The sequence below is a fragment of the Salvelinus namaycush genome, unplaced genomic scaffold (genome assembly GCF_016432855.1).
Source record: "Salvelinus namaycush isolate Seneca unplaced genomic scaffold, SaNama_1.0 Scaffold1353, whole genome shotgun sequence".
Taxonomy (NCBI): domain Eukaryota; kingdom Metazoa; phylum Chordata; class Actinopteri; order Salmoniformes; family Salmonidae; genus Salvelinus; species Salvelinus namaycush.
The window spans coordinates 1-12,500 of record NW_024058068.1 but is presented as its reverse complement, the minus strand read 5'-3'; the positions used below and the strand labels follow the sequence as shown (position 1 = coordinate 12,500).

General features: G+C 38.4%; 1 protein-coding gene across 1 annotated transcript; it reads left to right on the top strand.

Annotated features, from left to right (window-relative positions):
- The first annotated feature begins 243 nt into the window (after positions 1 to 243).
- Positions 244 to 5,176, top strand: LOC120036487 (protocadherin-17-like). Its single transcript, XM_038982928.1, has 2 exons — positions 244 to 919; positions 1,788 to 5,176. Exon 2 carries the CDS (start codon positions 2,130 to 2,132, stop codon positions 4,647 to 4,649), a length of 2,520 nt encoding a protein of 839 aa, XP_038838856.1. The 5' UTR covers positions 244 to 919; positions 1,788 to 2,129; the 3' UTR covers positions 4,650 to 5,176.
- Positions 5,177 to 12,500: the final 7,324 nt, after the last annotated feature.

The following is a 12,500-nucleotide window of genomic DNA, read 5'->3' as shown; positions in this document are numbered from 1 at the left end:
AAAACGGAAAAAGCAGAGGAACCGAAGGACTATCCATTCTGTTCGTGTCGGTTGCGCCTAGGGACCACCTACCAATCTGTATTCTGTCAACTGGTTTTTAAATCCCTCCCTTGTTACGGACACGGTCAAATCCTATAGGCCGAGAGTCGTACCCACCTCTTCAAATCTATTGGTTAGCGCTGCATCAGTAAGAATGTTTAACGCACCATGAGTTGAGCAGAGTTTAGTCCGAGAGAAGCCGTGCAACGGGAATGAACAGACCCGCACGGGGAACATAATAATCCAACCGTCAGGTTTTTTTATAAACATTTTTTAAAAACTGACAAGGAGAATTTACAGGCTACCTACGTTTACAGACAATATCAACTGTGGAACGTTTTGAATAGGACTGTTGTTATTGAGACATTGACCATAACCCACCGCTGTCTGTCTGTCTTTTAAACCGGAGAGTGAGAACCGACAAGGACATGCCGCTATATGGGAACGTGTAACCCGGGCATCAGTGCAGCTCACGGGACCGGTAAACACGTCTCTAATAACCGCCGTGGATCTATATTTTCCATTTGGAATCTTCACAGCTCTTCTCTCAGAAACAGTCTCCTCGAAGAATCCGGTGACTCACCGGAGGGGAAGGCAAGCCTGTGCATTCTAATCAGCCGCACCGGGAGAACGGAGAGGAGAACGGAACGAGCTCATTGACATTACAGTCATACTTTTTCTGGAGCACTTCTACTTCGGTAGCTGCGCCCGCACCACTCGTAGCGCTGCTAGTCTGCGTCGGTCCGAGCTGGTTGGTGGCTTCATTCTCTCCACCCGGGGAAGGAATATCAGGGTGACAGACCAAGCGAAGGGATTGCGCTTTAACATAAACCAAAACCAAAGGATTATTTGTGTTTTGTATTTAACCTGATACCTTTCGGTAAGTGGATGTTCTTACCCCTTCTCTGGTCCACTGTCGTAGCGCAGGTGTTTACCATAGGATTGATATTCTCACCAGGCAGGCTATAAGGCGTTTCAAACGGATCAACGGATAACGGGAGTTTTACCAAACCTCTCCAGTCTCTCGGTGTGGATGCAACAGCTTCTGAGAAGCCACGAGCCTCGCCAGCCCAGGGATGAACTGGAACGGAATAAATAGGAGGCTTGATTCTAGTCTTGTTTTGTGTCTCGGTATTTATGATTTCCCTTTGGATCGTTTTAAATAGGCGGATTATGCTAATTTGTTAACGCGTGTAAGAGGCTCATTTGAAGGCATTCCTATTCATACGGGTTACTCAAAGCGGGTGGCTTTATATCTATTGATTTAGATGTGGCTGTACATTCATATATTCCTTTAGTTATAAACTGCCGAATGTGTCACAGGCGGAAAAAATGACATATTTATTCATACTTATGACCGTTGTCATCTACATCCTAATAACCAATTTGAATATCCTATTGAAGCGCATGTGCCAGGTTTCCTACAGCACGCGGGTAGTTTTATAGAGCATGTATCCATACGATCAAAAGGACAACAACACAAAGCAGTATTGTGTATCATTAGCACTGCGCCTCCTCCGACGCTTCTCAAGGTTACCTAATTGACAGGCTATCCCCATCCATTGTGGGAATGATATTACGCATTAGTTGTGCGTTTCATGTTGAAGGACTCAGTCACTGCATATTCACACACACAGCTAAGGATATTATTATCATCAAGTCAAGACGAGTCATTATGTCTAGTATATTGATATATAAATACACTTTATTAACATATAATATTATTTACCCCCCCCTTTGTGTTTCAGGCAAGAGAGCGACAGAGAGAGCACGGGAACGCATAACGGCTGTTCTATTCCGTTGGAAACAGACCGGGTTGCGATTATTCCTGAGATGAGCCTGGGCGTTCAACTGAATTTAAATTAGGTGTCCACGAGCACCACCGTTTTCTATACGGGAAAGGAGAGCGAGAGAGAAAAGGGAATTTAAATCGGTGGTCTAGAATGACTTCTACATTCCACGATGAACGGAACTGTGTGTTTAATGCTGAATGGTAGAAATCACCCATTTTGTGTTGAAGAAATCAACAGGTCGGAGTCGGAAGCGTAAAAAAAAAATCCCTCGAAATTAAAAAACCCTCTCACCGAAGGATGTATCTTTCTATTTTATTTTTCCTTCTCCTTTGGGCTCAAGCCCTGGCTTTGAAAAACTTGAATTATTCCGTTAACGAAGAACAAGGACCGGGGACGGTTATAGGCAACATCGCCAAAGATGCTAAACTCGGTCTCGGGCAAGGGGGACAAGGGAAAAAGTCCAACTTCAGGGTTTTGGAGAATTCAGCACCACATCTCATCGATGTGGACCCTGAGAGCGGGCTGCTCTACACCAAGCAACGCATCGACAGGGAAACACTGTGTCGGCGGAACCCCAAATGTCAACTCTCCATGGAGGTATTTGCTAACGACAAAGAGATCTGCATGATTAAAGTAGATATAGTCGACATCAACGACAACTCGCCCACGTTCCCTTCCGATCAGATTGATATTGACATTTCTGAGAACGCTGCCCCGGGCACCCGTTTCCCGCTTACTAGCGCTCATGACCCGGACGCTGGAGAGAACGGGCTAAAAACCTATCAGATCACACGAGACGACTACAATCTGTTTTCTCTGGATGTAAAATCCCGCGGGGACGGAACTAAATTTCCCGAGTTAGTTATCCAACGGCCGTTAGACCGGGAGGAACGCAACCATCACACCCTTATCCTAACCGCTACGGACGGCGGGGAGTATCCCAGATCAGGAACCATGCAGATTAATGTGAAAGTTATTGACTCTAACGACAACAGCCCTGTGTTTGAACAGCCCTCGTATGTTGTAGATATCCCAGAAAACTCTCCACCTGGGAAAGTATTGATCGATTTAAACGCCACAGACCCAGACGAGGGTTCCAATGGGCAGGTCGTGTATTCATTCAGCGGTTACGCCCCCGACAGAATCAGAGAACTCTTCTCTATAGATTCTAGAACGGGAGTCATAAAAATCCAAGGAGAGATTGACTATGAGGAGAACTCTATTATAGAAATAGATGTTCAGGCGAAGGATTTAGGCCCTAACCCCATCCCAGGCCACTGTAAAGTAACTGTGAATGTGATTGACAGGAATGACAACTGGCCCTCCATTGGGTTTGTGTCTGTGAGGCAGGGGGCCATTAGTGAGGCCGCCCCGCCAGGCACTGTCATCGCCCTGGTCAGAGTCACGGATAAAGACTCTGGCAGGAACGGGAAGCTCCAGTGTAGAGTCTTGGGGAACGTTCCGTTTAAACTAGAGGAGAACTACGACAACTTCTACACCGTGGTGACGGACAGGCCTCTGGACAGAGAACAGCAGGACGAGTACAACGTCACCATCGTCGCCAAGGACAACGGCACGCCGCCCCTTAACTCCACCAAGTCGTTCACGGTGAAGATTCTAGACGAAAACGATAATGTTCCGCGCTTCACCAAAGCCGTGTATCTGCTCCAGGTGCCGGAGAACAACATCCCCGGGGAGTATCTGGGTTCCGTCCTCGCTCTAGACCCGGACCTGGGCCAGAACGGAACCGTGTTCTACTCCATCCTCAACTCCAACGTGAGCGGAGGAGACGTCAACACCTTCGTGAACGTGAACGCGGCCAACGGGGCGATCTACGCCGTGAGGTCATTCAACTACGAACAAATCAAATTCTTTGATTTTAAGGTTTTAGCAAAGGATGCTGGGTCTCCCCACCTGGAGAGCAACACCACGGTCAGAGTCAGCGTCTTAGACGTTAACGACAATATCCCCGTAATCGTTCTCCCGCTGCTCCTGAACGACACGGCAGAGATCCACGTGCCACGGAACGTCGGCGTAGGTTACATCGTCACCACGGTGAGGGCGGTCGACAACGATTACGGCGAGAGCGGGCGCTTGACCTACGAGATCTCTGACGGTAACGAGGAGCGTCTGTTCGAGATGGACCCGGTGACGGGCGAGGTGCGGACCTCTCACCCCTTCTGGGAGGACGTCAGCCCCATGGTGGAGCTGATCATCAGGGTGATGGACCACGGGAAGCCCACCCTCACCACCGCCGCACGCCTCATCGTCAAGGCCTACAGCGGGCCGCTGCCGGGCGGGGAGCCCCACATCAATGAAGAGCATCACAACTGGGACACCTCGCTCCCTCTCATCGTCACCTTATCCATCATCTCTACCATGCTGCTGGCTGCCATGGTAACCATCGCCGTGAAGTGCAAACGGGAGAACAAGGAGATCAGGACGTACAACTGCCGCATCGCGGAGTACTCTCACCCACAGCTGGGCAAAGGCAAGAAGAAGAAGATCAACAAGAATGACATCATGCTAGTTCAGAGCGAGGTGGAGGAACGGGACGCCATGAACGTCATGAACGTGGTGAGCTCACCATCGCTCGCCACCTCCCCCATGTATTTCGATTACCAGACGCGGCTGCCGCTGAGCTCGCCCAGGTCGGAGGTCATGTACCTCAAGCCCACGGCCAGCAACCTGTTGGTGCCCCAGGGACAGGGACACGGCGTCGGCTGTCACACGTCCTTCACTGGCCCGGTGACTAACACCACAGATACCCCCAGTAACAGGATGTCCATTATACAGGTAGGAACAAGATACCATTAAACTAGGTCTTTATTGATTTATGTATACCTTATTTGTTTAGGTTACCAGGGAAGTCACATTAAGATTCAAATTCCTTCTTGTGGAATGGAAATTAGTGTTTGAGTTTACATGTGTCTGACACAGCAAACAGACAGAAAGCAGGACAGCAGTCGGTCTAAACGACAGCATTGTGATTATCCACTCCTTCCTCCTGCCCTCATCCATCTCCTCTGCCTTCCTCCTGCCCTCATCCATCTCCTCTGCCTTCCTCCTGCCCTCATCCATCTCCTCTGCCTTCCTCCTGCCCTCATCCATCTCCTCTGCCTTCCTCCTGCCCTCATCCATCTCCTCTGCCTTCCTCCTGCCCTCATCCATCTCCTCTGCTTTAGATCTTTCCCACTCTACTTAATGGACTGATGTGCTGGAGTGTAGGTATAGTGTAACACAAGTGAGAGGGAGATAGAGTTGGAGATATGGAAAGAGAGAGAGAGAGAGAGAGATAGAGTTGGAGATATGGAAAGAGAGAGAGAGAGAGAGAGAGAGAGAGAGAGAGAGAGAGAGAGAGAGAGAGAGAGAGAGAGAGAGAGAGAGAGAGAGAGAGAGAGAGTAAGAGAGTGTGAGAGAGAGTGTGAGAGAGAGTGTGGGAGAGAGTGTGGGAGAGAGTGGGAGAGAGAGAGAGTTGGATATATGGAGAGAGAGAGGGACAGAGTAAGAGAGAGAGAGAGAGGTGGGGTGCATGGCGACAGGCAGGTCATGCTGCACACCATGGAGAGAGAGAGAGAGAGAGAGCGGAGCCGGTGACATCAAGACAAATCGATTACGTTTAATATTTAGGAAGATGTATTATGTCTTGAAATCCACGCCAGACCTCTTCAATCAGACGTCACCCCACGGCCGTTTTATTGCAGAATTACAGTTTAATGCATTCAGTTACTTTACTGACTATATATTACATTTGATTGTTTTGACAATATCGCAATGTTATTTTTGCACTAGTTGGCTGTGTCTTGTACCAAAACTGCAGTATTTCTCCTTCATAGCTTGTTCTTCATCTTCTTTTTACCTCGGCAGCCAATGTGTTTTCTCCTCCTCTCTCTTGTCCCTCTGCAGCAGTATTACCCAATATTACCCATAGTCTTCAATATTACCCATAGTCTTCAATATTACCCATAGTCTTCAATATTACCCATAGTCTTCAATATTACCCATAGTCTTCAATAATACCCATAGTGTTCCATAATGGTGAGCAATATGTTTGGAACATCAAATCGCAAATCAAAAAAAAAAAACACAGTTTCTAAATTTTAAATACATGTAGAATAGTACAGAATCGCAATACGTCTGGCATCGACACAAAGGTAATGGTGTTGACATTGTATTGTGAGGTCGCTGGTAATTCCCAGCTCTAACATCTCCGAGGGAAGACAAGCGGCTCGTATGTGATGGAGTTCTGATTGAGAGGGAATGTTTTAAACAGGACAACGTGCCAGAGGTTCTCAATAACATACTGGTTATGAACCTGTTGACGGAGACCTACTCTATAGATATTTCATCTATTTGTTTTTATATCACAAATCATGCTCCAATACTGATGGTTCAAAGGTCATGGTGCCATGATGATAATGTCCTCTAAAACATCCCGTTTTTTACCCGTAATGAAAGGGGTCGACATTTTATTTTACTAGGCAAGTCGGTTAATCGGTTAAGAACATTTTATTATATACAATGACGGCCTAGGGACAGTGGGTTTAACTGCCTTGTTCAGGGGCAGAACGACAGATTTTAACCTTGTCAGCTCGAGGATTTGATCCAGCAACCTTTCGGATTACTGGCCCAACGCTCTACCCACCAGGCCACCTGCCGACATCACGTCTATATTCTAACTTCCAGGGGTTTTATGCATCTTGCTTGTTTTTCCCACATCCAGAGTGGTTATGGGTAGAGAACAGATGGGTTATGGGTAGAGAACGGATGGGTTATGTGTAGAGAAGGGATGGGTTATGGGTAGAGAACGGATGGGTTATGGGTAGAGAACGGATGGGTTATGGGTAGAGAACGGATGGGTTATGGGTAGAGAACGGATGGGTTATGGGTAGAGAACGGATGGGTTATGGGTAGAGAACGGATGGGTTATGGGTAGAGAACGGATGGGTTATGGGTAGAGAACGGATGGGTTATGTGTAGAGAACGGATGGGTTATGGGTAGAGAACGGATGGGTTATGGGTAGAGAACGGATGGGTTATGGGTAGAGAACGGATGGGTTATGGGTAGAGAACGGAGCTCTACTTTTCAGATATACACGAGTGTTCAATAATACCCATAGTCTTCAATATTACCCATAGTCTTCAATATTACCCATAGTCTTCAATATTACCCATAGTCTTCAATATTACTCATAGTGTTCCATATTACTCATAGTGTTCCATATTACCCATAGTGTTCCATATTACCCATAGTGTTCCATATTACCCATAGTCTTCCATATTACACATAGTCTTCCATAATACCCATAGTCTTCAATATTACCCATAGTGTTCAATATTACCCATAGTGTTCCATATTACCCATAGTGTTCCATATTACCCATAGTGTGTGCATGTTTGATTAATAACTGTTCTATCTGGTTAGATATATTATTGGGTTCTAACTGATATATTATTGGGTTCTATTTGATATATTATTGGGTTCTATTTGATAGATTTTTGGGATCTAATTTATGTTATTGGGTTCTAACTAATAGAATATTGTGTTCTCATTTATATATTATTGGATTTTAATTTATATATTATTGGGTTCTATCTGACATAATATTGGGTTCTATCTGATAGATTATTGGGTTCTATCTGATATATTATTGGGTTCTATCTGATAGATTATTGGGTTCTAATTTATGTTATTGTGTTCTAACTAATAGATGATTGTGTTCTAATTGATATATTATTGGATGAAATTTTTTATATTATTGGGTTCTATCTGATATATTATTGGGTTCTATCTGATAGATTATTGTATTCTAATTGATATATTATTGGGTTCTAATTGATATATTATTGGGTTCTATCTAATAGATTATTGGGTTCTAATTTATGTTATTGTGTTCTAACTAATAGATTATTGTATTCTAATTGATATATTATTGGAATTTAATTTTTATATTATTGGGTTCTATCTGATAGATTATTGGGTTCTAATTGATAGATTATTGGATTTTAATTTTTATATTATTGGGTTCTAACTGATAGATTATTGGGTTCTATCTGATATATTATTGGGTTCTATCTGATATATTATTGGATTCTATCTGATCGATTATTGGGTTCTAACTGATAGATTATTGGGTTCTATCTAATATATTATTGGGTTCTATCTGATATATTATTGGGTTCTATCTGATAGATTATTGTGTTCTAATTGATATATTATTGGATTTTAATTTTTATATTTCTGGGTTCTATCTGATATATTATTGGGTTCTATCTGATATAATATTGGGTTCTATCTGATATATAATTGGGTTCTATCTGATATATTGTTGGGTTCTAACTGATATATTATTGGGTTCTAACTGATAGATTATTGGGTTCTATCTGATATATTATTGGGTTCTAACTGATATATTATTGGGTTCTAACAGATATATTATTGGGTTCTAACAGATATATTATTGGGTTCTAACTGATATATTATTGGGTTCTATCTGATATAATATTGGGTTCTATCTGATATATAATTGGGTTCTATCTGATATATTGTTGGGTTCTAATTGATATATTATTGGGTTCTATCTGATAGATTAATGGGTTCTAATTTATGTTATTGTGTTCTAACTAATAGATTATTGTGTTCTAATTGATATATTATTGGATTTTAATTTTTATATTTTTGGGTTCTATCTGATATATTATTAGGTTCTATCTGATATATTATTGGGTTCTATCTGATATAATATTGGGTTCTATCTGATATATAATTGGGTTCTATCTGATATATTGTTGGGTTCTAATTGATATATTATTGGGTTCTATCTGATAGATTAATGGGTTCTAATTTATGTTATTGTGTTCTAACTAATAGATTATTGTGTTCTAATTGATATATTATTGGATTTTAATTTTTATATTTTTGGGTTCTATCTGATATATTATTAGGTTCTATCTGATATATTATTGGGTTCTATCTGATAGATCATTGGGTTCTAATTGATATATTATTGGGTTGTAACTGTATAAATTATTTGGTTCAAACATATATATTATTGGGTTCTATCTGATATATTATTGGGTTCTATCTGATATATTATTGGGTTCTATCTGATATATTATTGGGTTCTATCTGATAGATTATTGGGTTCTATCTGATATATTATTGGGTTCTATCTGATATATTATTGGGTTCTATCTGATAGATTATTGGGTTCTAATTGATAGATTATTGGATTTTAATTTTTATATTATTGGGTTCTAATTGATAGATTATTGGGTTCTAATTGATAGATTATTGGATTCTATCTGATAGATTATTGGGTTCTATCTGATAGATTATTGGGTTCTATCTGATATATTATTGGGTTCTATCTGATATATTATTGGATTCTATCTGATAGATTATTGGATTCTATTTGATAGATTATTGGATTTTAATTTTTATATTATTTGGCTCTAACTGATAGATTATTGGATTCTATCTGATAGATTATTGGGTTCTAATTGATAGATTATTGGGTTCTAATTGATAGATTATTGGGTTCTAACTGATATATTATTGGGTTCTAATTGATAGATTATGGGTTCTAATTGATATAATATTGGGTTCTATCTGATATATTATTGGGTTCTATCTGATAGATTATTGGATTCTATCTGATAGATTATTGGGTTCTAATTGATAGATTATTGGATTTTAATTTTTATATTATTTGGCTCTAACTGATAGATTATTGGATTCTATTTGATAGATTATTGGGTTCTAATTGATAGATTATTGGGTTCTAATTGATAGATTATTGGGTTCTAACTGATAGATTATTGGGTTCTAGCTGATATATTATTGGGTTCTAGCTGATAGATTATTGGTTTCTATCTGATATATTATTGGGTTCTAACTGATAGATTATTGGGTTCTAACTGATAGATTATTGGGTTCTAACTGATAGATTATTGGGTTCTATCTGATATATTATTGGGTTCTAACTGATAGATTATTGGGTTCTAACTGATATATTATTGGGTTCTAACTGATAGATTATTGGGTTCTAACTGATAGATTATTGGATTCTATCTGATAGATTATTGGATTCTATCTGATAGATTATTGGATTCTATCTGATAGATTATTGGGTTTTAACTGATATATTATTGGGTTCTAACATATATATTATTGGGTTCTAACTGATAGATTATTGGGTTCTATCTGATATATTATTGGGTTCTAACTGATAGATTATTGGGTTATAGCTGATATATTATTGGGTTCTAACTGATATATTATTGGGTTCTAACAGATATATTATTGGGTTCTAACAGATATATTATTTTGTTCTAACCGATAGATTATTGGGTTCTATCTGATATATTATTGGGTTCTATCTGATATATTATTGGGTTCTATCTGATATATTATTGGGTTCTATCTGATATATTATTGGGTTCTAACAGATATATTATTGGGTTCTATCTGATATATTATTGGGTTGTATTTGATAGATTATTGGGTTCTATTTGATAGATTATTGGGTTCTATCTGATATATTATTGGGTTCTAACTGATATATTATTGGGTTCTATCTGATATATTATTGGGTTCTATCTGATATATTATTGGGTTCTATCTGATATATTATTGGGTTCTATCTGATATATTATTGGGTTCTATCTGATATATTATTAGGTTCTATCTGATATATTATTGGGTTCTATCTGATAGATCATTGGGTTCTAATTGATATATTATTGGGTTGTAACTGTATAAATTATTTGGTTCAAACATATATATTATTGGGTTCTATCTGATATATTATTGGGTTCTATCTGATAGATTATTGGGTTCTATCTGATGGATTATTGGGTTCTATCTGATAGATTATTGGATTCTATCTGATAGATTATTGGATTCTATTTGATAGATTATTGGATTCTATCTGATAGATTATTGGGTTCTAATTGATAGATTATTGGGTTCTAATTGATATATTATTGGGTTCTATCTGATATATTATTGGGTTCTATCTGATAGATTATTGGATTCTATCTGATAGATTATTGGGTTCTAATTGATAGATTATTGGATTTTAATTTTTATATTATTTGGCTCTAACTGATAGATTATTGGATTCTATCTGATAGATTATTGGGTTCTAATTGATAGATTATTGGGTTCTAGCTGATATATTATTGGGTTCTAACATATATATTATTGGGTTCTAGCTGATAGATTATTGGTTTCTATCTGATATATTATTGGGTTCTAACTGATAGATTATTGGGTTCTAACTGATAGATTATTGGGTTCTAACTGATAGATTATTGGGTTCTATCTGATATATTATTGGGTTCTAACTGATAGATTATTGGGTTCTAACTGATAGATTATTGGGTTCTAACTGATATATTATTGGGTTCTAACTGATAGATTATTGGGTTCTAACTGATAGATTATTGGATTCTATCTGATAGATTATTGGATTCTATCTGATAGATTATTGGGTTCTAATTGATAGATTATTGGGTTCTAACTGATAGATTATTGGGTTCTAGCTGATATATTATTGGGTTCTAGCTGATAGATTATTGGTTTCTATCTGATATATTATTGGGTTCTAACTGATAGATTATTGGGTTCTAACTGATAGATTATTGGGTTCTAACTGATAGATTATTGGGTTCTATCTGATATATTATTGGGTTCTAACTGATAGATTATTGGGTTCTAACTGATAGATTATTGGGTTCTAACTGATATATTATTGGGTTCTAACTGATAGATTATTGGGTTCTAACTGATATATTATTGGGTTCTATCTGATATATTATTGGGTTCTATCTGATATATTATTTGGTTCTAACATATATATTATTGGGTTCTAATTGATATATTATTGGGTTCTAACATATATATTATTGGGTTCTAACTGATAGATTATTGGGTTCTATCTGATATATTATTGGGTTCTAACTGATAGATTATTGGGTTATAGCTGATATATTATTGGGTTCTAACTGATATATTATTGGGTTCTAACAGATATATTATTGGGTTCTAACAGATATATTATTTTGTTCTAACAGATATATTATTGGGTTCTATCTGATATATTATTGGGTTCTATCTGATATATTATTGGGTTCTAACATATATATTATTGGGTTCTAATTGATATATTATTGGGTTCTAACATATATATTATTGGGTTCTATCTGATATATTATTGGGTTCTATCTGATATATTATTGGGTTCTATTTGATATATTATTGGGTTCTATCTGATATATTATTGGGTTCTATCTGATATATTATTGGGTTCTATCTGATATATTATTGGGTTCTAACATATATATTATTGGGTTCTATCTGATATATTATTGGGTTCTATCTGATATATTATTGGGTTCTATCTGATATATTATTGGGTTCTATCTGATATATTATTGGGTTCTATCTGATATATTATTGGGTTCTAATTGATATATTATTGGGTTGTAACTGTATAAATTATTTGGTTCAAACATATATATTATTGGGTTCTATCTGATATATTATTGGGTTCTATCTGATTATTATTGGGTTCTATCTGATATGTTATTGGGTTCTATCTGATAGATTATTGGGTTCTATCTGATATATTATTGGGTTCTATCTGATATATTATTGGGTTC